We start from the raw sequence: 25000 nt of genomic DNA, 5'->3' as shown, positions 1-25000 counted from the left end.
GTTATGGACTTTCAGAAAGCTGAAAAACTGGAAAGGAAGCATGGCCAGATGCGACACACGACTGTTCTAAACAAACGAGACTTTCAACTCAACTAAGAATGAAGGAGAATTCAAAAAAATAAGTAAACATTCCTGTTCTTAAAATTTCATGAGTTTTGACTCATTCTTGCATTGACCAGTTGGAGGAGCTTTCAGAAGACCCAGACTAATAATCCCAGAATTTTAGGGATTTTATAAGAATAGAAAATTATACACATGACTGAGAAACGCCTGATTCATCAAAATGGATGAATCTGAAAATATTGATGGGCTTGATGAGGCTTTTGAAAACTCAGGATTTGTCACATGATCTCCACCAAATCTATGAAGATGGAACTTATTGCATTTATGTTTACTTTATGTGAGGTTTCAAAACACTTTTAGGACGACGTTTAGGAGCTTTCTGAGCACCCAGAGTTGAGTAACTAAGAGAATTTGCGAGAGACTTCCTGTTATCCCAGAGTCAGATTATTCATGCATTGCTGACATGGAAAAGCAGGATTTACCAAGATGAGTGAATCTGAAAATGCTCTTTTTTGGCTTGATCAGGCATTTGATTGTCATGTGATCTCAATAACCTCATGATGATGGAACTTACTGGATTTTCTGTGGTCATTCACCTACAGTGAGCGCTATCTCAGGAAAACCAGCCAACACTTGGGTAGTTTTTGGTGTCACCGACCTGCCTACCAGCTGGAAGGTAACTGTAGATCCATGAGGAAACCCATGAGAACAGAACACATGATTGAACCCTGGAGGTTGCCTGCAGTGGCAACATCACCCTCTGTTTCCCCCATATTAGTTATTTGCATGTTTGGCTGGTTTGTATATTGGCTGAGTGGCAAAGCAGCATGTTTTATGTCAGAAAATAAAATGCTGTTAAATGGTGTTTTCAGATTTACGTGTGTTAGTGCAGACGCGGCCTTAATTTCTCACTGATACTAGACACATATAGATATAGTGCACTTTAAAACTACATTTAAACAGGGACACAGCACAGGATTACACTCGTCGGATGTTAAACAGAGCTGCAGTACCAGCGTCCTTCCAGAAGAAAGGCGCTCACAGGTCTTGCCCGAGTCTCTCGATCTCCTCGATGAGGAAATCGATGTCTGACTTGGTGGCAGCGTGATTGGAGATGACCATGCGGAAGAAGTTGACTTTATCTCCCTGTGGCTGGTAGCCCACCATGGTGGTGCCGCACTCCATCATCATCGCTTTGATCTTCGGCGCCACCTTGGAGGGGAAGAAGACACACAGATAAAATGTTAGCATGGCTAATGTGTGGCTGTACAGTGTGTGACAGTAAGTGTGTGAGTATAACCTTGTGCAGTCGTTCCCTTCTTTCCTCTCCATCCAGCATGTTCCTCATACTCGGTGGAATGTACCAGAAACACACGTTAGTGTGCTGGGGCTGGACAGAGCGAGGAAAAATAGAATAGAAAAAAAAATAAGAAAAATGAAGAAAGAAGGGTGTAAAGAAGTAGAAAGTGGAACGACAGAATGAGAGAAGGCGTGTGAAAAAGTAAGCGAGGTAGAGTGGGAGAAATAAGATGGAAAAAAACAATGAAATGGAGGAAAAGAGGGGAAAATACATCAGAGAAAGATATGGTAGAGTGAGGAAAGGTGGGGGTGGAGGGGTGGGGGGGTGAAAGAAGTAACAAAATGGAAAGGAAGCAGAAACGAGAAAGGAAGAAAAATAACGTGAGGAGGAAAAAATGTCCAAAAGAGTCCAAAAATGGATAAAAAAAAGAAGAACGTATGTGTGAGAGATAAAAAGAGAGAGAAGAGAGAGATAAAAAGTGATAGAGTGAGGGATGAATGAGAAATAAAGACAGAAAGGCGAGAAAGAGAAAGAAAGAGTAGGATAGACAGAGTGGGAATAGAAGGAGGAAAAGTGTGAAAAGTGGAAAGAAAGAAAGAAAGAAAGAAAGAAAGAAAGAATGTTAAAAGTGCATACGTAAAGAGTCAGCAAAAAATAAAAGAGAAAAATTTATAGTGCATGCATGCGTGTGTGTGTGTGTGTGTGTGTGTGTGTGTGTGTGTGTGTGTGTGTGTTACCTCTCCTTGGAAGACCATCTGGTAACCCTCACGATTCTTGATTTTGTTGTAGAGATACTCAGAGACCTCCAGACAGCGGTCCACATGCTGCTCAAACCCCACTGTGCCCTGTACAGAGAACCATCTACATGTATTCTCTCTCTCTCTCTCTCTCTCTCTCTCTCTCTCTCTCTCTCTCTCTCTCTCTCTCTCGCTCTCTCACTCACACTCACACACATATACGCATACACACACACACACACACACTCACACTCACACACATATACACATACACACACACACACACTCACACTCACACACATATACACACACACACACACACACACACACACACACATTCTACGCCTCAATCCTGTAAGTTACAGAAGCAGCAGAACTCCATCAGGGCAGTAATTTTACTCACCCCAGCACTGACAGTCATACAGAACTCAGTACTCAGTGCTCTGCTTGGTGTCAGTTACTAGCATCAGATACGACACGAATGAATAAAGCAGCACAGTGATGTAACCCACCTTGGCCTTCCACATGAGCCAGAATTTGAAGATGTCCACGTGTCTGCCACACTGAATGGCTTTATCTCCCGTATCATACGTCACATCGTACTGTTTATCAGGCTGGAACAAGTAACCAGCACACATGGAGTTACAGCCCTGCAGAATTCCCTGAAACACACCAGAGACACATGGCTGCTGTTTAAGCAAATTAACACCTCATTTGGATGATGGTTGAAACCTGGATGTGTTTTTATATCAATTTTATATCAAATATTTTAAATGGAAGTGTGAATATTTTCATTTGAAACACAAAAGTCTGGTTTGGAAATGACTCAGTAAACATGACAGGATAAAAAAACACAATATTGCACTTTGGTACAAACTGCTATCATATAAGGGGAATAAAATATAAAATATACTAAAATAATCAGCGTCAGAGTGTTAATAATGCATTTTTTTCCAAGCAAACTACTTGAATCACAATCTCACACATGTCCTGATGTTCTGTGTGAGCTGTGCTCATGTTCCACACACGTGAATGGAAAAGAGCTTCAGTTGAATTTGTGTTGTGATGTCACACGACCCAAAGTGATGTCACACCATTTTGCATGATTTGGGGTTAATGTCTTTGATCGCAATCCTGGACGGATGGACCGACTGAGTATTTACTGTTTTTTTTTGTTTTTTTTTTTACCATTTTTTCTGTTATTAATGTGCTTTTGTATTTTTGTCTGAATTCCATACAAAGTGATTTCTGAAAAATGATCAGAGAAACAAACGTCCTGTCACATATGAAATGTATGTGTTTGTATGTGTTTTGTGCGTGTGTGTGTGTACAGTATGTGTTGAGTGTATGTGTGTGTTTTGTGTAAGTGTGCGTGTGTATGTGTTGTGTCTATGTGTGTATGTGTTGTGTGTGTACAGTATGTGTGTGTATGTGATGTGTGTATGTGTGTGTTTGTGTCTATGTGTGTGTATGTGTTGTGTTGTGTGTGTATGCCTGTATGTGTATGCGTGTGTGTGTATGTGCTGTGCGTATGCATGTGTGTGTATGTGTGTGGGTTGTGTGTGTATGTGTGTGTATGTGTATGTGTTGTGTATGTACTGTATGTGTGTATGTGTGTGTATGTGATGTGTGTGTGTGTTGTGTGTGTATGTGATGTGTGTGTATATGATGTGTGTTTATGTGTGTGTGTTGTGTGTGTATGTGATGTGTGTATGTGTGTGTGTTGTGTGTGTATGTGATGTGTGTATGTGTGTGTGTTGTATGTGTATGTGATGTGTGTATGTGTGTGTGTTGTGTGTGTATGTGATGTGTGTATGTGTGTATGTGATGTGTGTGTGTATGTGATGTGTGTGTGTATGTGATGTGTGTGTATCTATGTGTGTATCTGTAACTTATCGTACAATCCTGTACAGCAGTATTATACAATCCTCTATATATCAGGACAGCAGGTCTAAACACTCACAGCTGCTTTTAAACATCTCAAAGTTTGCTCTTGTGTTGTCATGGTTACCTTCTCTCTGACCAGGATGGCTGAGCACTGCAGTGGCACTCCCATCATCTTGTGTGGGTTCCATGTGACTGAGTTTGCTCTGAAAGAGACACAAAAATATACGACTTCTATAAATCTGTATCGTTTACGACCGAGTCGTTGAGACGTCACACTTACACGAGATCATGAACCTGTTAAAGGTCACGTGACTGACGCTGGAGATAAACTAATGGGTTTCATGGTTTCATAGGTGTGAGGATTACATTTACACACCAATCATGTGTTTGTTCACAAATAAATCACAACAATGTCTCAATCATGTGATACTGACTAATAACAACTGAAATGTGAATCATAATTCATTTATAGTTCATTTAATGAGCAACAAGCACTAATAGAGGCCCAGTGGAGCCAGGATCATTCTCACGCTATGAACAGAAATGTTGCCAGGTTTTGCTACTTCAGAATAGCAAATAATTAATAGCAAATAATCGGAATTAAATCTAGTACAAATGCACAAACAAATTCTACATTCAAATCTCTTTTGTTCAGTTTTTTGGAATAGTTTGAAGTCTTTTGTGTAGTTGTAGCTGATGTAGGTGTAGTTGAAACCTGGCAACCCTGGAAACACACATTGAAAACAATGAAACAAATCGTCGCTGTCGGGGCGGAATCCTCGTATCTCCAAAACCGTTATTTTTCAGGAAATTAAAAAAACGCCGTACCTTATCTGCAGCGCACAGGGTTTAGTCCGATTGCAGTGGATTGTCTTGCGCTAAATTCCTGTCCTCAGACGAGCACCAGAACTAGCGGGGGTCAAGATTTTTTTTTCTTTGAGCCCAGTGTTTTGAAGACATTTACCTCAGAAGACGTGTTGATTCGTTGCGACTCTTCTTGAGGAGAAATATGACGTGAAGCTCTCCCACGGAGTGAGGAAGAGGTGGACAGTTGAAGTGTCCAATGGAGTTATGAGATTTGCGCTCAAGCTATTTTCAAGACTTTAGATTGGTTAATAACTTGTAAAAATAACAGACCCACGTGGGGACTGACCAATAGCATCGATATGTGAAAAAATATGAAATTGACCAAATTTGTACATACGAGGTTTCCGCCCGACAGCGACGATATATAAGTTACAGGGTTAGGCTAAAAAATGAAATAGATAAGAGCTGATTATGAAGCCTAAATCATGCTTCATAGCTTCTCCACTTCATTTTGTTTGAGATGTTATTAATGTTTGTGTTGTTATTAATGTTGATCTATGCAAACAAATTCGATTTCTCAATATGGACAAACTCAGTGAAGATCAGTCAGTGGTTGATGTGGTTACGTGCAATTCAATTGCTTTAATCACACAAAAAAAAAAAAAAAATCTTTTCTTTCAAATTTAACACATCTTTGGAAAATGTTTATATTCCCAGTATCTTATTTCCACATTCATTGTCCTTCCACATGTGTACAATCTCATACACGTCATGCGTTCATTCACAGCGGTGTGTTTTACCTCTCTACGCCATTGAGCTTATGACGATGCTTCCTTGACATCAGCAGACTGCCACCCCACGCTCCCTAAAATCACACACACACACACACACACACACACACACACACACACACACACATATATCTTGGCCTTCCATATAAAAAAACACATACAGTGTAAAAAAAAAAACAACTAGTGATTATTAATCATTAATTAGATTAGTAACACAATAAGTTTAATCTGTTCCTGTCTCACTTCATCATCTTCTACTCTTCAACACTCAAGAGATCAAGTACTGAGATCTGAGATCAATTAAATTATTCATAATGCTTCTTCATCCTCTCTGAATATCGAACACACAGCGATCAGTGATTTTCCATTGACTCGTGATCTAAAAGATCTATAATTCATTACAGCAACAAGGGGGTGAGAGATGAAGAGCGACATTTGAGTGAGAAAAAAAGGAAAATAATAAGGCAGCTTTTATATATTTAATATTGTACTGTTTATTATTATTTTAATATTTTTTTAAACCCCACAATGCAATGCATAATATAATAATCATCCGGATTCAAGACAAGAGCTTCATGTTCACATAAAAAATCAGAATAAGGAAAATGTCTGATCTCTGTGACTTTAACCGCGGTGTGGATGTTGGTGCAGGTGTGATGGTTTGAGTTTCAGAAACATTCAGTGAGCAGAAGATCGACAGCTGAAACACCTTGTTTATGATAGATCATGCTAATTCTGTTAGCTTTGAATGCATTTAACCCATCCAAAGTGCACACACAGCAGTGAACACACACACACCGTGAACACACACCCAGAGCAGTGGGCAGCCATTTATGCTGCGGCGCCCGGGGAGCAGTTGGGGGGTTCGTTGCCTTGCTCAAGGGCACCTCAGTCATGGTATTGCCGGCCCGAGACTCGAACCCACAACCTTAGGGTTAGGAGTCAAACTCTCTAACCATTAGGCCATGACTTTCCTGCTGCTGCTGCCGCCATATGATCGGCTGATTAGATGACTGCATGAATGTGCAGGTGTACAGGTGTTCCTAATGAAGTGGACAATATCTGGGAAGTTAAGGATGTGTAAAGAACGCTTACATCTACATGAAGCCAAATGTTGTATTTCTCACAGATGTCTGCGATGTCGTTGATGGGGTCGAACGCTCCGTACACTGTAGTACCGGCTGTTGCGTTCACAAAGAGTGGAACATAACCCTATATCACAGACACAAACACACACACACACATAAAATTTACATTAAAGACAGGTGCTGTTCAGTTAAGTCTCCATTTATTGAGTTGGAATGGCATCTGGGAAATGAAGCAAACAAAGCAAGACTAGTGAACTGCAGTCCTGTCAGATGAAGACAGGATCGTCATGACGCTGTATTGATCCACTGAGCTCCATTAGAGCAGAGGTGAAGCTTACACACTCTCACTGATCTGCTTCAACATCACATTTCTCTGAAACTCTGGACTTTTGCTCTCACCTTCTGTTTGGCGTTGATGATTTTAGCCTCCAGGTCTGCAGGTATGACTCGACCCCTGAAACACATCCAGAGAAAGGACAGAGAAAGGAATTTAATTACAGTCAGGATTTACTAAAGAAGCGAGATTGTGTTTTGTGTTTTAGACACAGTGATGTGTGAAGTTTGTGACCTTTCGTCGGTGCTGAGCAGGATGACGTTTTCTTTACCGAAACCCAGAGCAGCTCCAGCTTTGGCAATCGAATAGTGACTCTACAAACACACATACACACACACACACACACACACACACACACACACACACACACACACACACACACACACACACATACATACATACATACACACAAACACACACAAACAGTCAGCCAAACACACATACATACACACACATGCATGAACAAACACACACACACACACACACACACACACACACACACCCAAACAGACAGCCAAACACACATACATACACACACACACACACACACACACACACACACACACACACACACAGTAAGTCTACAGTCCACAGGCAGCATATCTGGATGAGATATAAAGACTGAGACAGTTGATTCCTCACGTGTTCTGATGTAAAGAGAATGAGACGCGGTGCAGCCGACATGCCTTTGGTTTTGACCTCGGGGAAATACTTATATCGGGCGATCATCACACTGTACATGTTCGATATGGCACCACCTGTGTGTAGAAATCAAAATCATCTGAAACTCTGTGAGTGATTGTGAGTGACGTCTGACCTCACTGACCAATCAGAATCAAGTAAAAGGTCTATTACAAACTTTATTATTTTTTAGCCAGCTCTGCTGATTGGTCAGAAAGTGTTGATTGATTACAACATCACCTTAGACAGCAGTGCAGCTCCAAATCACAGGTTCATATTAATACCCTCGGTTTAATCATTTGAAGAGGAAAGAAACACGTTCTGAATGTGATTGTGTGAAGCGATAACATTTGTTGTTTGCTAGCAGCATTAGATTTCATTTCAATGCAAAACAAATGAATAAATCAAACGTCTTGGCTGATAGATGCTCAGGTTTGGGTTAAACTTTGTCTTTAATCTGCTTTAATAGTGTCTCTTGGGAGGAAGAACAAGAAGCTGTGATTATTTGCTGCAACATTTTCATTCCAGAAACCACATTCAGAGAAGGTGAAGTTACCTGGTGAGAAAAGTCCGTCTCCTTCTCCGTTCGGCCAGCCGATAATCTCCCTCATCTTCTTCAGCGTCAGCTGCTCCATCAGCACAAACACAGGCGCAATCTCGTAGGTGAACCTAAAAAAAGCCAACGCAAGAAGCAGAGAGTGAATTAGGGTAGAATAAAGCGAGGAAATTTTGATTGACAGAAGAAAAATCCGTCTTGTCACGCATCCGTGCTTCTTTGACTGACTTCTACAAATTGACTGAGCTGCAGTGAAAATCTGCCTCCTCCTCCTCCTCCTCCTCCTCCTCCTTCCTCTGTCACATTGATTCTGCTTCATTTCCCCAAAAACCAATGCACAGACCCTTCTAATGTGTTTCATCGACAAACCTAATAACAGACCTCCAGCGATATCATCGATACCTGCGCTAGATTGTGTTTCGGGGCTAATTTCAAAACCCTTATAAAAGCCTGCCGTAATGTGGAATCCCATCCCAGATCAAATATTCGTCTGTGAATGCCGCTAATTAAAAGAGGGCTGTGATGGGATTGATAAGTGCTCGTTTGGATCGGGGCAGGGGGATGGGGTCTTTAATGAAGGGGTCTGATAGGGTGATGATTATCTGTCAGTCTCAATGGAGGAGTTTGGAGCGACAGGAAACAGGCAGGGCACGGCTGTTCGGCTGAGATAAGGGCCTCGGTCCGTCTCATTCAAAGAGACGAACGGCACGTTTCTATGTCACTGAGAGAGAGAGAGAGAGAGAGAGAGAGAGAGAGAGAGAGAGAGAGTGTTCCAAGCACAAAAGGACAAAAGAGGACATCTGAGAGCGTGGCAGAATCACCAGAGGTCTGAGGAGGAAAATAGATGAAGTTCCCATGTAGCACATTTAATAGCTCTCTCTATCTACTGAATGATCAACAGCAGTTCAGTGTGAGGGTTTTTGGAGACAATCTGTCTTTGCACTGTAACTAAACGATCCTACGCAGCTCCTCAGCTCCTCAAGGTACAATCTCAACATTCCATAAAAGCACATCACTATTCCGTAAGGTCCGATTATATGTCCAATTACCTTAAATAACGTCCTTCTGCAATCACATCCTCTAAATCATGTTTTCCTCAGACTTAGTGAAAGAAGGTTAAACCTAAATTCAGCTTGTCTCTCTGTGGGAACCCTAACAGACAGGTCTGAGACCTGAGTGTTCACATCTCTTTTACAGATTAACATGTAAACACACACACACACACACACACACACACACACACACACACACACACACACACACACACACACACACACACACACACAAACACACACACACACAAACACACACAGTGGGAAGTGGGATTTTTATTAAATAGAGTTTTGCTATCTGTATTATTTATTAGGATTATAAACAAGGGGAATCATGATGAAGTTACAATGATCTTAGATAGATAGATAGATAGATAGATAGATAGATAGATAGATAGATAGATAGATAGATAGATAGATAGATAGTCTGATATGGTCTGATAATAAACCCAAAATCAACAAACAAACTAACAAATAAAAACTTCCAAAAATTCCAATACTGTAACTAAAAAACATTTCTAAAATTGTACATTTTATTAAAATAAAATTTCATTTATTGTTTCACAAATTTACACATTTTTTCCTTATATTCCAGAGTACTATCTTTACTCTCAGAGTGATACATACATAAAATTCCAGATGTAAACAAAGATTTACAAATTTTAGAGTTAAGCAGATAAACTTGCTCGTCTTGTTTTCATTTTTCATTAACACTGAAGTCCTGAAGTGTTTAATTTCATTTAATAAAAAGATTTTTATTTACTAAAAAGCAATATCGTACATTTGCAACCTCTCGTCAACACACGAGTGGAGCTCACCGTATAAATCTGAGCATAATCTGTTACTATAGAAACGGTTCTGAGATTCTGAGCTGACAACTGTCTGAGCTGCTGGTCGAGAAATTTAATCGACATCTTCTGACCAATCAGAATTAAGAATCCAACAGCGCTGCGCTGTAAACATCTAATAAACATCATATTAACACCACCAAGAAATATATTTTTTAAATAATATGTGTCTCTAAGAACATTTAAAAAAATGTATTATGCTTTATATATTTTTTGTTATTCAAATAGTTTCAAATATTTACGTTAATTATTATGAAAGTTGATGATTCTTTGATTATCTCATGTATTAAATTATTTAAAAACAATCTTTAATTCATAAATTTATTTTTAATGTTTGTTATATATTTATATATATATATATATATATATATATATATATATATATATATATATATATATATATATATATATAATAAATCACATAAAAAAGATAATTTATAATATAAAATAGATTCGCAGTAAATGGATTTTAGATAAACATATTTCTTCTAGGTATTTCTTCTATTATTATTCTTATTATTATGAATTAATGTGTGAAAGTGCGTGTGCATTGTCTCTAAGCGTGCGTGTGTGTGTGTGTGTGTGTGTGTGTGTGTGTTTTGGTACATTAGCTGCCAGTCGATACGTGTCAGCTTTGATTATTTCTAATTAATCACAGTGAGTGATGATGATGATGGCAGAACACACACTTTCACCACATTCACATACTGACAGAGCCTCAAGACAAAAGGAGCACCCTGCTTTCACCACACAATGCCTGTGTGTGTGTGTGTGTGTGTGTGTGTGTGTGTGTGTGTGTGTGTGTGTGTGTGTAAGCATGAAGAGGACTGGCTTAAAGAACAAATAACTGAGGTAGCAAATGATGCTTAAATGCTGCAGCGAAGAATTAGATGTAATGAAGCCGAGAACATGTAGCATCATTCCAAAAGATCCAGTTCTGCCCAGCGGGGTGCGACATTCCCCCCAGAGCAAAAACAACACACACACACACACACACGCACACGCTCAGACTGAGGCAGAGAGAAAGAGAAGATAGACAGTAGTGCCAGATTTTTTTCTCAGTTCAGTTTTTATAGCAAAACAAATTTACCTTCATTTTTAATGGACCTGATTTTTCATCCTTTCCTTGAATCCATTAATAATTAAAAATACTGTATGTGTATTTTATCTCCCACTGTGACACTTTATGACCGCATCCGTTTAAAGTCGACTATTATTTCACTTTTTAGAGCACATTAACAATTTTTGCACTTTTAACAGTCTTTTGTTTGCGTTCAATGTTTACGAGCTACTTTAACATTTTTATCAGGAATTTTATTGTATATAGATGCTTAAAGCTTGGGTTATACACAGGACAATAAACTATCGTGAAACATTAAACCTAAGATAGAATTATGTTTTAGATTAATCCCTTTTAATTCAACAGAGCAGACAAACATGAAGGCGGACTGTGATTTTCTCAACAAAAAAAAGGGACAAAAATGAACTGGGCATAAAATCCCTATCAGTGTCAGTGTCTGTGTCATATGTTTGCTTCTTTAGTTTAATGCTATTTCCCAGAGACCATTAAATGGACTTTCTTCCTGTTATTGTTGTGTTCATGTTGTTGATTGAACGTCTTTGTCATGTCTCACTCCATGGTGGTGTTAATATAAAGCTCATATAAAAGTAGACACTCAGGACTTTAAGAATATGTAATGTCACAGAAGTATTTGATTTTTTTCCCTAGAATACTGGGGTGATATTTTCATAGAGATATATAAATAAACCGTTTTTTCACACAACTGTCATGATGGGGCGGGGGCACCAGGGGGCGTTTTGGCAGGGGTTATTTATATCTGATCCTTATTCCATTCCTGCCTCTGCACACCTGTACCTTATATCTCACTAATTACCCTCCTTATTTATACCTGGACCCGAGTCCTTGTCTATTGTTACCTGTTTTTATCAAATGCTCATTATTATCTAGTGCTGTTTAATGTTGTACCAGCTCAAGTTGTGTTCTGAGATGCCTGAAGTGCAAATATTTACAGCTGTTTATCTTCAACCACTAAAATTCTGTGTAAGGTTATCCAACAAAGGCAAAAGCACACACCGAAAATCAACACACTGAAAGCCAACAGAGTCCTGACTCATTTTAGATCAAACTTTAAAACGAGTAGCTATAAAATCCTTCATTTGTTTATACTGATTGAAAATGTCCCATAAGTTGATTTGAGCCCATTTATTTAAACTGACTTCAAATGTTCAGAGCAAAAAGACATGATTGCTGAATCCATGGACTGAGAAGAATCTATAATCGGATGTTCCTGATCTGCTGTGAGTCACCCTGACAATCCTGTAACACTTATACACACTCTACGTGTCCCGGGGGGAATTAGTGTGCATACATCATACTCCAGTTAATCTACGTCAAGCAGTCTGAGTCCCTGGTGACTAGTAGAAGTGAAGTGTGACGTTGGAAACAAAGCAAACAGCACAGCGAGAGTGAAAGTGGCTCATATTAAACTATAAAAGAAAATGTTTTACTTTCTTTTTTGGGGGTAAACATGGATTTCTTTGCTAATAATTTCTTCTTGGTGTAGCATTTGTTGTATTGTATTGTTGTGAAGTTATTGAGTTCCACTGATAACAGATAACAACAAAATACACAAAATACACACACCACTATCAACCATAAGGGTTAGATTTATTTTCCATGCTGTATGATAGATAGCTAATTAAAGTTATCAGGCGAGTTTGTTTCTATCAGATGCACAGAGACACCATCATAGTGACATTTGTTTAGCTACCGTTTGGCATTATATGTGGTTTAGAGGCACAACCTTGAATAATAAACACTCAGTGAGTGTGTATTAACTTGATGTTTGGAGTCAAGAGATTAATCTTTTCAATGAAAGAAGTGAGTAGAAAAGAACAATATCTCCAAACTCTCCTGAAATTAGACATACAAAAAAAACTAAAATGTCCAAGATGAGGTCTTTGTATAAAAAGCTCACTAAGTGACACAATACATCTCTGCAATGCACCTTTTTATCATCTCCTATTTAAATGAAAAAGGTTTATGGAATTGATTTAATTTAAACATTTACACTGGGATGGAACTGAGAATCAAACCCCCAACACTGGTGTTTAGTAACTTCACTATTCTTCCATGCGAACATAGTTATACTGTAGTCCCATCATCACCAAAGTCCACGTAAGATTTCACACTGTAACTGGGTTACATGGCTATTACTCGCTCCACATCACGTTTTGCTGAGACATTTTTATGTCAAGTTTATGTAACATTATTACCTTAAATCTGCCTGAACGCATATTCCTTTGTTTTCCTTTCTATCCAGTGTTTCCCTCTCCTAATCTTCACAGTATATCGTTATGTACATGGCTGCTTTCTAGACAAATCTAGACAAAAAAAACTCAATAGATTTTTTTTTCCACTTGTAAAGGAAAAAGCAGAAATGTAAGCAACATACAACACCCTGTGTGATGACTGAACCTATGAGTCAGTGGGTCATAGAAGCAGTGGTGGGTCAAATGATTAAGGCTCTGGGGTGTTGATCGGTTGATCTGGGTTCGAGCCCCTGCACTGCCAAGCTGCCCCTGTTGGGCCCTTGAACAAGGCCCTTAACCCTCTCTGCTCAAGAGGTGCTGTATCATGACTGACCCTGTGCTCTGACCCCAACCTCCCAAGTTGGTATATGTGAAGAAAGAATTTCACTGTGCTGTAATGTGTATGTGATAATAATAATTTCTCTAATATACTTATTTAATGATTACCTTTAAATAGATAAACGTTATGCTCAATGATATTAATATTTACTCTTGAGCATTTTACTAATAAAAAAGGCTAAATAAAGCCTAATAAAACTATTTTATTTCTTCTCTTTAACTCTAACTTTAATGACGATTCAGTAAAATTGAATTTATTTGTATAATGCTTTTAACAATGGACATGGTCTCAAAGCTGCTAAACAGAAGGATAGAAACAGAATAAAAATTGTAAAGTTTAAAATTCAGTTATTGTATATCTCTAAAATTGATTTAAAAAGTCTGAGGTGACGGTGGTGAGGAAAAAGTCCCTGAGATGATATGAGGAAGAAACCTTGAGAGGAACCAGACTCAGAAGTGAACCTCATCCTCATTTGGGTGACACTGGACAGGAAATAATGTGAATGTAAATAATGTCCTTTCTACAACAGTTTATAGACGAGTGGAACTGTGTAACCAAGAGCTAACGGTTCAGAGTAATTTCTGAGTTATTTATTGACTTAACACTAATTTCTTCCTGATGAAGTCTTCAAATGTTCACTGATGAAGACCTGAGCACAAAAAAAGTTGACCGACGCAACGGGAGTTCAAAGACAATGTGAAGTTTTGGATATTAATCCCAAATTTATACAAATCGTCAATGGATTTGAAAGGTTTTCTTCAACTCTTGAGCTTTGTGACATTTTTAAAGCAGCAGGTAGACTTCTGATTCTTCCCATTTACACACCGCAGCCATAAACCTTGCCCACCCTGAACGCACCCCGGATTTTGAATAATACAGTATATAGTGTAACGTTAATTAAAAATAAGCTTGTGGGAAAATATAGTGAATGTGCGAAAGTGTGGGAAAGTATTTACGATATTGTTTTCCATACTTATTAAACTTTAAAGTCTAATCACCAAAGATGTTTTGTTTAATCGGAGTATATCTGATCTGTCTGAACTGCAGTGAAGTGTGTGTTTGTGTAAGACTCACGTGTATAAGTGTATTAGGCAGAGTAATTTACACCATGCCACCAGCCATTGTTCCTGTAATGGCAGTTTAACAAGCCCTTCCTCATCATAAATGACTTCTATAATGGAGCCATGCGTTTATATAAAGAAGGACAGCACTAATGAAGCGGCTCGTTCCTGTGGGAGTGGAAGAGCCACTCTGAGGGACACACTGTATGGAGTTTCCAGGGCCCGGAGGGGCGGATACGGGGTGGGAGGGGGCACAGGCTCTCAGACTGAATGGCCTCAGCTGGCACTCGTCTCCTACCAGCCATCATTCACACTCAGTCAATGGGCCGTTAACTAGATTTGGAGCGAGTCCATTCTGAGCTACAGTAACACCATTATATGTAAAAAAAAAACCCAAAAAAACCAAAATTTTTGATCTCGTGTTCAATCGAGGTACAAAATGCCTCGATTTCCATGGAAAATGCAGAACCTCGTGAAATATCAGAAACTGTTCAGAACATGGCTTTAATACTCTTCATAGCTATTGAGTCTCTCTTTCTGTACGCTGCTTCTTCATCATCTCCCTGCAGATGGAAATCTACTCTCTGTATTATTATTATTATTATTATTATTATTATTATTATTATTATTATTATTGTTACTATACTGTGCTCTTTGAAATGTCCAGATCGATATGCAATCTAACGTGCCTCGGGGGTAGCAGCGCTGCCTGCGCTATCAGACCATCACTCGATACAGCACTAACAAATCCAGCACCTCTGGCCACAGAGCAAAATACAATCACTTTACATAACCTCCTGACATCAGACGAAATGTGTGTGAGAACAGGAAGAAAAAGAGGACAGAAAATTTAAGAGGAGGACACAAAAAGATGGGAAAACGGAAACGAATGAAAAGGAATGAAAACATAAGGAAAGGAAATAGGAGGATGTGAAATAACAGGAAGAGAAAGGAAAGGAGTGGAAAGGTAAGGGAAAAGGGGGAAATGACCGGAAATGGAATGAAAGGAAATGAAGGGAAATGGGGGGAAATGAAAGGAATAAATATGAAAGGAAATTAAAAGGAAAGGAAAGGAAATGAAAGAAAAGGAAAGGAGGGGAAAGGAAAGGAAAGGAAAGGAAAGGAAAGGAAAGGAAAGGAAAGAAAAAGAGAGGAGAGGAGAGGAGAGGAGAGGAGAGGAGAGGAGAGGAGAGGAGAGGAAAGAAAATGAACGGAAAAGAAAAGGGGAAAAATGAAAGGAATAATAAAAAAGGAAATTAAAATGAAAGGAAAAGAAAGGAAAGGAAACAAGAATATGAAAGGGGAGAAAAGAAGGGAACATGTTAGGGGAGGAGAGGAGAGGAGAGGAGAGGAAAGGAAAGAAAAAGAAAGGAAAGGAAAGGAAAGGAAAGGAGAGGAAAGAAAAGGAAAGGAAAGAAGAGGAGAGGAGAGGAAAGAAAAGAAAAGAAAAGAAAAGAAAAGAAAAGAAAAGAAAAATAAATGAAAGGAAAGGAAAGGAAACAAAATGAAACGAAACGAAAGGAGAGGAGAGGATAGAAAATGAACGGAAGAGAAACGAGGGAAATTAAAGGATTAAAAAAAGGTAATTAAAATGAAAGGAAAAGGAAGAAATGGAAACAATGGAATATGAAATGTGAGAAATGAAGAGGAAAGGAAAGGAGAGAAAAGAAAGAGAGGGGAAAAGGAAACAAAAAGACAGGAAAAAAAAGAAAGGAAAAAGAATTGACTCACATGTTGGTGTTAGCAGTAGAGGTTAACCATTCTCCAGCCAGGCCGATGATGTCCAGACCTGTGGAGAGCTGATTGAAAAATCTCGGGTGACCTGAATAAAAAGACAGAAATAAACTGAACTAAAAACAGAACATTACATAGAGCTGAGTGTTTCTGTAATATCAATGCAAATGTGGGTCCAATCTACATTCCTGAGTATTCACATTATCTCTTGTTCCTAACTGGGAGACATTCAAACATCTCACCTTTCCTCTTAATGGACCAAATTCACCACAGACTTCTTCTACTCTTAAATTACTTTACTATTTAACACTAATAATGTGCAGTAAAAAAAAAAAAGCAGAATAGAGAACAGGATGAGAAGAAATGTGTCAGAAATGCATCATTTCTCAAAAATATAGAATTTGGTTATGAAGGCAAGCAGTGAATGTAAATAAATCAAATGCTATAATAAATTAAAAGTATATAGTGACTCGTCGTTACTGATCGTGTGACCTCTACTGTCATTACTCCCAATGGTAAAGTCAACAAACGCTCCATACTTGCATAAAGTTTCTTTACTTTTCTCAACTTTGTTGCGTCACTGGCGTGGCCACGCCCACATCTAGCCACTGTCACTCATGTCGCCAGCTCTCACTGGAAATGAACATCTATTGACAGTATTGACTTCTTTTTTATTTTATTATCTTTTTATTCCTCGCTGTTACTACAGTCACACCAACAAACTCTCTCTCTCTCTCTCCCTCTCTCTCTCCCTCTCTCTCTCTCTCTCTCTCTCTCTCTCTCTCTCTCTCCCTCTCTCTCTCTCTCCCTCTCCCTTACCATTACCATTAAATTACCATTAAAATAAAAGTCCATTCAGAAATTCGTTACATCCCTTTATCTAAATAAATGATACATCCTTTACTTAACAAATCCAGTAATACTTACTCACAATTAATAAAATCTTTTATATCGTTAGCTCCTATATTTATATATAGTTATTAAGTTTATTTTCTTTCTTTCTTTCTTTCTTTCTTTCTTTCTTTCTTTCTTTCTTTCTTTCTTTCTTTCTTTCTTTGGTTCTCCACTTTTATTTTTATTTAGTTTTTATATACAATTTGTCAAATTTTACATTTTACATTTGACATTTACCTTTTAATATTATTATTATTATTATTATTATTATTATTATTATTATTATTATTATTATTATTATTATTTAGTTTTGCACTACAGATACCAGGCTAATGTGGCTAAATGCAGACTTTGATTTCAATTTGCAATCTAACATCTAGGCACAACGTCCAGTTTAACACACACACACACACACACATACACACACACACACACACACACACACACACACACACTGAGAATTTAAAGGCTCTTTAGACTCTGTGGACCTTAACTGCCAATGTTTATTTGAAATGCTTCTTTTCATTAGAGTATCATTCTGACCTGCTTTAAGCTAGAAGGTAATAACACTAATGAGGTTTGATTTCCCCCTTGGACTGTTCTTTTTGTTCAATTACAGAAAATAGCAAAAATAAATAAATAAATAAATAAATAAATTAATTAAATAAAATCTGTGTTTGTAAACAATAAATTGGACAGAATTTAAAACAATCCTGAGCTTTTTCTAGACATTTTCTAGATCATAAGTGTGAGTGATATTACTGATACATTGCAAACATCGCTTTATTATTATATTTATTATTCTTTTTTGTCCATTTTACTTCAAGTTTCAAGTTTCAACAACAACCTGGTTTTTATTTGACACCCAAAAATGAGTCTGATTCTTTGTGTTATGATGCTGTCAGGTCAACTCTCACATCCTCATAGCTGCCCCAGTGACACGTCCCAAAACTCTACAACTGTCACTTTCACAGTCACTGGACTGTTTATCACAGACACCTGTCTCTCCACCTGTCACACCTGTCTCCCTTCCTGTCACACCTGTCTCTCCACCTGTCACACCTGTCTCCCTTCCTGTCACACCTGTCTCCCTTCCTGTCACACCTGTCTCTCCACCTGTCACACCTGTCTCCCTTCCTGTCACACCTGTCTCTCCACCTGTCACACCTGTCTCCCTTCCTGTCACACCTGTCTCTCCACCTGTCACACCTGTCTCTCCACCTGTCACACCTGTCTCCCTTCCTGTCACACCTGTCTCCCCACCTGTCACACCTGTCTCCCCAAATGTCACACCTGTCTCCCCACCTGTCACACCTGATTCCCCACCTGTCACACCTGTCTCCCCACCTGTCACACCTGTCTCCCCAAATGTCACACCTGTCTCCCCACCTGTCACACCTGTCTCTCCAACTGTCACACCTGTCTCCCCACCTGTCACACCTGTCTCCCCACATGTCTTCCCCAGTCACACCTGTCTCCCCACCAGTCACACCTGTCTCCCCACCTGTTACACCTGTCTCCCTAGTGGTCACACCTGTCTCCCCACCTGTCACACCTGTCTCCCCACCTGTTACACCTGTCTCCCTAGTGGTCACACCTGTCTCCCCACCTGTCATACCTGTCTCTCCAACTGTCACACCTGTCTCCCCACCTGTCACACCTGTCTCCCCACATGTCTTCCCCAGTCACACCTGTCTCCTCACCAGTCACACCTGTCTCCCCACCTGTTACACCTGTCTCCCTAGTGGTCACACCTGTCTCCCCACCTGTCACACCTGTCTCCCCAAATGTCACACCTGTCTCCCCACCTGTCACACTTGTCTCTCCAACTGTCACACATGTCTCCCCAAATGTCACACCTGTCTCCCCAACTGTCACACCTGTCTCCCCACCTGTCAAACCTGTCTCCTCACCTGTTACACCTGATTCCCCACCTGTCACACCTGTTTCCCCACCTGTCACACCTGTCTCCCCAAATGTCACACCTGTCTCCTCACCTGTTACACCTGATTCCCCACCTGTCACACCTGTCTCCCCACCTGTCACACCTGTCTCTCCAACTGTCACACCTGTCTCCCCACCTGTCACACCTGTCTCCCCAACTGTCACACCTGTCTCCCCACATGTCTTCCCCAGTCACACCTGTCTCCCCACCTGTCACACCTGTCTCCCCACCTGTCACACCTGTCTCCCCAAATGTCACACCTGTCTCCCCACCTGTCACACTTGTCTCTCCAACTGTCACACATGTCTCCCCAACTGTCACACCTGTCTCCCCACCTGTCAAACCTGTCTCCTAACCTGTTACACCTGTCTCCCTAGTGGTCACACCTGTCTCTCCACCTGTCATTCTTGTCTCCCCACATGTCTTCCCAATGGTCTCACCTGTCTTTTCGACTGTCACACATGTCTCCCAACTGTCACACCTGTCTCCCCACATGTCTCCCCACCTGTTACACCTGTCCCCCCACCTGTCACACCTGTCTCCCAAATTATCACACCTGTCTCCAGACCTGTCACACCTATAACATCTGTCTCTTCAACTGTCACACCTGTCTCCCCAATCACATTTGTCTCCCAACATGTCTCCCCACCTCACACCTGTCTCTCCAACTGTCACAACTGTCTCCCAACTGTTAGACCAGTCTCCCAATCTGTCACGCCTGTCTCTTCAACTGACACACATGTCTCCCCTAAAACATTTCATATTAGATGTCATTTGTTCAGCACATTGTCCATCAAACAGCTTTTTTTTTTACCTAAAGTCTCAATATGAACACAATATGAAACAGTAATGACACACAGACCCTCAGAACAGGACTCTAGTTTGTGATCTGGGATCATACCTGTGCGAACCCCGTACTTGAGCGTGTCCCTGCAGTCCACAAGGATCTGCTCGAGCGACTCGGGCTGGTCACAGAGCTCCAGGTTGAAACCCTCGATGCCCTCCAGGAGCTGGTGTGGATGGTGGAAGTCCAGAACTTTGGTGGATCTGTCGAAAGTTTTGCGAACGTAATTAGTGAGGATCTCCATGACCTCCAGGAGAAACTGCATCGTTGGCTCTTCACCATTCTTAGCAGGAAGTAAATCTGCAGACAGAAGAAGAGAGGAAGTTCATGAAATGGTACAAAGTGTATACCAAGTTCCGGTGTGTGTGTGTGTGTGTGTGTGTGTGTGTATTTTATTTATCTTAATATTTATTTGTGTGTTAACACCTTATTATTTACTGTGTTTACTATGTTTGTTTATACCTATACTTGTTTTCTTATGCTTTCCTAAATAAATGTATCCATTTGTTTGTTTAGTTCGTTCTTTCTTCGACAGAAAATTTCGACAGAAATTTTGCCTTTGACTTCTCAGGTCTAAAAATAAATGCTGCTAAGTTTAACTGGATTCTGACCAATCAGAGTTAAGCATTCATTGTGCTATAAAGAAAAATTGGTTGCATATTTAATAATTTCATAATAATCTATACACAATAATATTGTCTATAATTTAAATGGCCTCATTCTTTAATGAGTAAGTCTAGACTAAGCCTACACCTGATGTATTCCTGACTGTCATGATGTTTAAACAAGTACAAATAGATTAAGTGACTAAATAAGGAGCCGTGATGTTTGAGGTCTTACCCCGAGCGAACAGGTTGGAGAAGTCAGTCTCGGTGTGAGTGAATCGCGATTCCTTCTCTCGGTTCTCCCTGTTATGGCTCTGCTCTTTCTCTCTGAAAGATCCCACCATCCTGCTTTTCTCCTCCAAGCTGTTGTTCTTCTGCAGAAACCCTGCATCGTTACGAGACGATGAGGAACGGAAGCCACTTAGAAACATATCCAGATCTTTGCTACTGCCTTGTGTGTGTTAAATCTCCTGACATGTGGCTTTGTGTTTGAGTCACTAACATATATTTCTACACTTGGTTTCCACCCCCAGCACATTTCCGCCCTAGTGCTCGAGCTGCCTGACCCGAACAGAAAACATGCCATTTAACCAGAGGCACAGAGATCTGATAGGGCTATAGATCTGATACACACTGCTCCCCGTGACACAGATCTATCAGACAGGCTTTATTGCACTAACTGGTGTGAAGAAGAGAAAAAGGCACGAGCAGGAAGCCAACGTGTCTGAGATGTGTTGAAAGCTATTACACCTGAGACAGAGAGCGTGGATCTGGATGTCATTCCTTATAACAAGCTCATAAAACAGAAGAAAGCAAATAAACACGACATTTTCTAAAGATGTGCCATGAATTAATGGCATAATAAAAATTTCCCAATTGCATTGATCTGGTCACTGGGACAGACAAAGGACTTTATTGGTGAATATAATAAAGACTTGCCTAAAATAAAAAGCAGAATTGTCCCCCAATTTTTTTTAGTTTTGTTTAGTGGAATCAATTGATGGGAATTATTATTATTATTATTATTATTATTATTATTATTATTATTATTATTATTATTATTAGTGTTGTTGTTGTTGTTGTTGTTGTTGTTGTTAATATTATTATTATTATTGTTGTTGTTGTTGTTGTTGTTCTTGTTATTATTATTATTATTATTATTATTATTATTATTATTATTATTATTATTATTATTATTGTTGTTGTTGTTGTTGTTGTTGTTGTTATTATTATTGTTAGCTGTTAATGGTTGAATGCTGTTAATGGGAAAATGCTGTCTTTCCAAATGGCTTATGATTATACAGCAGATAAAAACTTTCATTTTTATTGGTTTATTGAGAAATAAATAGTAAATGTGGTCCATAACAAGTCAAGCTTTTATCAAATCTATTGTTATTGATATGACTACATAACAGTTTAACTGATTGATTGATTGATTGATTGACTACTGCGATTTCCAGTTCATTGTCATTGCAAAACTCTTTAGAGTTATTTATTAATTTAATTAATAATTTGTTTGTTTGTTTGTTTGTTGTTATTTATACAAGTCTCTTTGTTTAATTGTATTATTTTTGATGGATGCAATTTCAAATTCCAATTTCACTGCTAAGATCTTTAGAAGAATTCATTAATTTGTTTGTTTAATTTAATAGATTTTTTTTTACCTGTGTTATTTCTAAGCTATTGTGTCTAATATGATCAGTGTTGACTCAGTTATTTATTAATTCATAATATAATCAGGGAGATGACGTCAGAGAGTGAGGTCATTGTTTCTCAGTATCACTGTAGAGCAGATGAAAAGGTTCATTGTGTTAAAAAGAGCGACTTTTCCCACATGCATTGTTACTGTTCAAATCACTCGCAACACAAAACCTGGGAAGGGTTTGTTCATCTGATTCCCAGGGGACATTTGTGTGTGTGTGTGTGCGTGTGTGTGTGTTATCTCACAGAAACAGACAAAGCCAGAAGCAGTGCATCAGCTTTTCATATTCAGCCTGAGATCAGAGTAAAGTCTGTTTGAATTTATTCAGATTCATTTGGTGCTGCTGGATTTCTGATTTTTCTCACATCAGGTCTAACAACACTGCAGCTTCATCTAAAACCTGGTAGTTTATTTCATGCTGAATTCACAAACGTTTAACATTCAAATTAGAAATTAGAAATTCAAATATCATAAAAAGAAATTACCCCTAAAATATATAATCTCCAAAGACTTGGTAATCATGAAATTTCAGCTAACTCCTCCTTTGTCAGTTGGGGCACTGTAACGGCTGTGAGGGGGCTGTTAGAGGCTTGGAAGGGCTGTAGAGAGGTTTTTGGCACTGTTAGGGTGCTAGGAAGGGGCTGCTACAGGGCTGTTACAGGGCTGTGGTGGTATTTGAGGCAGTTAGATTGCTGCGATGTGGCTGTGGGGGTATTTGGGGCTGTTAGGTGGCTGTGGGGGTACTTGGGCTGTTAGGTGGCTGTGAGGGGGCTGTGGGGAGTTTGGGACTGTTAAGAGCTCATAGAGGGCTATGACAGGCTTTTAGGGGGATGTTTGGGGCTGTTATAGGGCTATGCAGGGCTTTTATTGGGCTGTTTAGAGGTGTGGGGGTGTTTGGGGCTCTTACAGGGTTTGAGAGCTTTAAGGGTGATGTTTGAGGATGTGAGGGTGTTTGGGGCTGTTAGAGGGCTATGCAGGGTTATTAGAAGGGCTCTTTAGAGGTGTGTGGGGCTGTTAGAGGGCTATGGGGGGCTTTTAGGGGCTGTTTGGGGATGTGGGGTATGTGGGGCTGTTAGAGGGCTATGGGGGGCTTTTCGGGGCTGTTTGGGGATGTGGGGTGTGTGGGGCTGTTAGAGGGCTATGGGGGGCTTTTCGGGGCTGTTTGGGGATGTGGGGTGTGTGGGGCTGTTAGAGGGTTACAGTATAAGGGGCATTTAGGGGGATGCTTGGGGATGTCAGGCTGTGAGGAGGCTATGAGGGTTGTCAGGGGCTCAGGAGGTGTTAGGAAAGAAACTCATTCCAGTGTTCTGATTGGAGTTCAGGAAAATAATCCACCACATCATTTCACTCCAAACAGCTCTGACATTGTAATGAAATTAGTGTTTCTTTGTGTTGGTGATTTTGAAAGCTGCATAAATCTTTGAGTAGCACAAGTCAAAGTATTGTAAATTATTTAGATCATTTACAGTTTCTTTTTTAATGTATAACACAAACTCTCTCTCTCTCTCTCTCTCTCTCTCTCTCTCTCTCTCTCTCTCTCTCTCTCTCTGTGTGTCTCTGTCTCTCTGTGTCTCTGTCTCTCTCTCTCTCTCTGTGTGTGTCTCTCTCTCTCTGTGTCTATGTCTCTCTCTCTCTGTGTCTCTCTCTCTCTCTCTCTCTCTCTCTCTCTCTCTCTCTCTCTCTCTCTCTGTCTCTCTCTCTCTCTCTCTCTCTCTCTCTCTCTCTCTCTCTCTGTCTCTCTCTCTCTCTCTCTCTCTCTCTCTCTCTCTCTCTCTCTCTGTCTCTCTCTCTCTCTCTCTCTCTCTCTCTCTCTCTCTGTGTCTCTCTCTCTCTCTCTCTCTCTCTCTCTCTCTCTCTCTCTCTCTCTCTCTCTCTCTCTCTGTGTCTCTGTCTCTCTGTCTCTCTCTCTCCCTCTCCCTCTCTCTCTCTCTCTCTCCCTCTCTCTCTGTGCCTGACAATTTCTCGCTTCATCTCTACCTTCTGATGTCCCCTGTCTTTCTGTCTGCCTGTCTCTGTCTATTTTTTTCTCACTCTCTATTCTCTGATTTCCTCTTTCTGTCTGTCCATCTGTCCATTTGTCTGTCTGTCTTTCTCTCTGCATTAATTGTTCCATTTGCCTTATTATAAATTATACCTGAGTTGGCTTGAATCTCCTAAATGTATTTCTCAGGGCTAAACAGGAAGTTCACTTCTGAGACTGATCTATACAGTATCTCAGCTATAAACTAAGCTCTGGGACACAGAGTTCTGTAAATAATCATGTTTCTCTTGGGAGGACACGTAGGAACGAGCGTTACAGAGGGACGACACTGTGCTCACAATCACTCAGCCTTCAGGCTACATCACCGCTCACTGACCTTTCAGTTCCATCCCACTGACACGCAGCGCTCTGGGTGGG

At 39.8% G+C, this 25000-nt stretch overlaps 1 protein-coding gene across 2 annotated transcripts in view; it reads right to left on the bottom strand.

The window, feature by feature from the left end:
* gad1b (glutamate decarboxylase 1b) overlaps positions 1-25000 on the bottom strand; it is a 36444-nt gene that overhangs the window by 2064 nt on the left and 9380 nt on the right. For both annotated transcript variants that reach the window (XM_060867445.1, XM_060867446.1), the window contains 14 exons: positions 21136-21285; positions 20353-20595; positions 16610-16700; positions 8245-8357; positions 7650-7765; positions 7242-7321; positions 7073-7127; positions 6681-6797; positions 5595-5659; positions 4112-4190; positions 2613-2762; positions 2101-2208; positions 1364-1453; positions 1-1275 (listed from right to left, as the gene is read on the bottom strand). The exon at positions 1-1275 is cut by the window's left edge and continues 2064 nt beyond it. In XM_060867445.1, coding sequence (XP_060723428.1) covers positions 1102-1275; positions 1364-1453; positions 2101-2208; positions 2613-2762; positions 4112-4190; positions 5595-5659; positions 6681-6797; positions 7073-7127; positions 7242-7321; positions 7650-7765; positions 8245-8357; positions 16610-16700; positions 20353-20595; positions 21136-21285 — 1631 coding nt within the window. In that variant the 3' untranslated portion in view covers positions 1-1101. The remainder of the gene's footprint in view (positions 1276-1363; positions 1454-2100; positions 2209-2612; positions 2763-4111; positions 4191-5594; positions 5660-6680; positions 6798-7072; positions 7128-7241; positions 7322-7649; positions 7766-8244; positions 8358-16609; positions 16701-20352; positions 20596-21135; positions 21286-25000) is intronic.

Source organism: Tachysurus vachellii, chromosome 4 (genome assembly GCF_030014155.1).
Source record: "Tachysurus vachellii isolate PV-2020 chromosome 4, HZAU_Pvac_v1, whole genome shotgun sequence".
Classification (NCBI taxonomy): Eukaryota; Metazoa; Chordata; class Actinopteri; order Siluriformes; family Bagridae; genus Tachysurus; species Tachysurus vachellii.
Note: the sequence above shows the minus strand (reverse complement) of the source record. Positions and strands in the feature narration are given on the sequence as shown.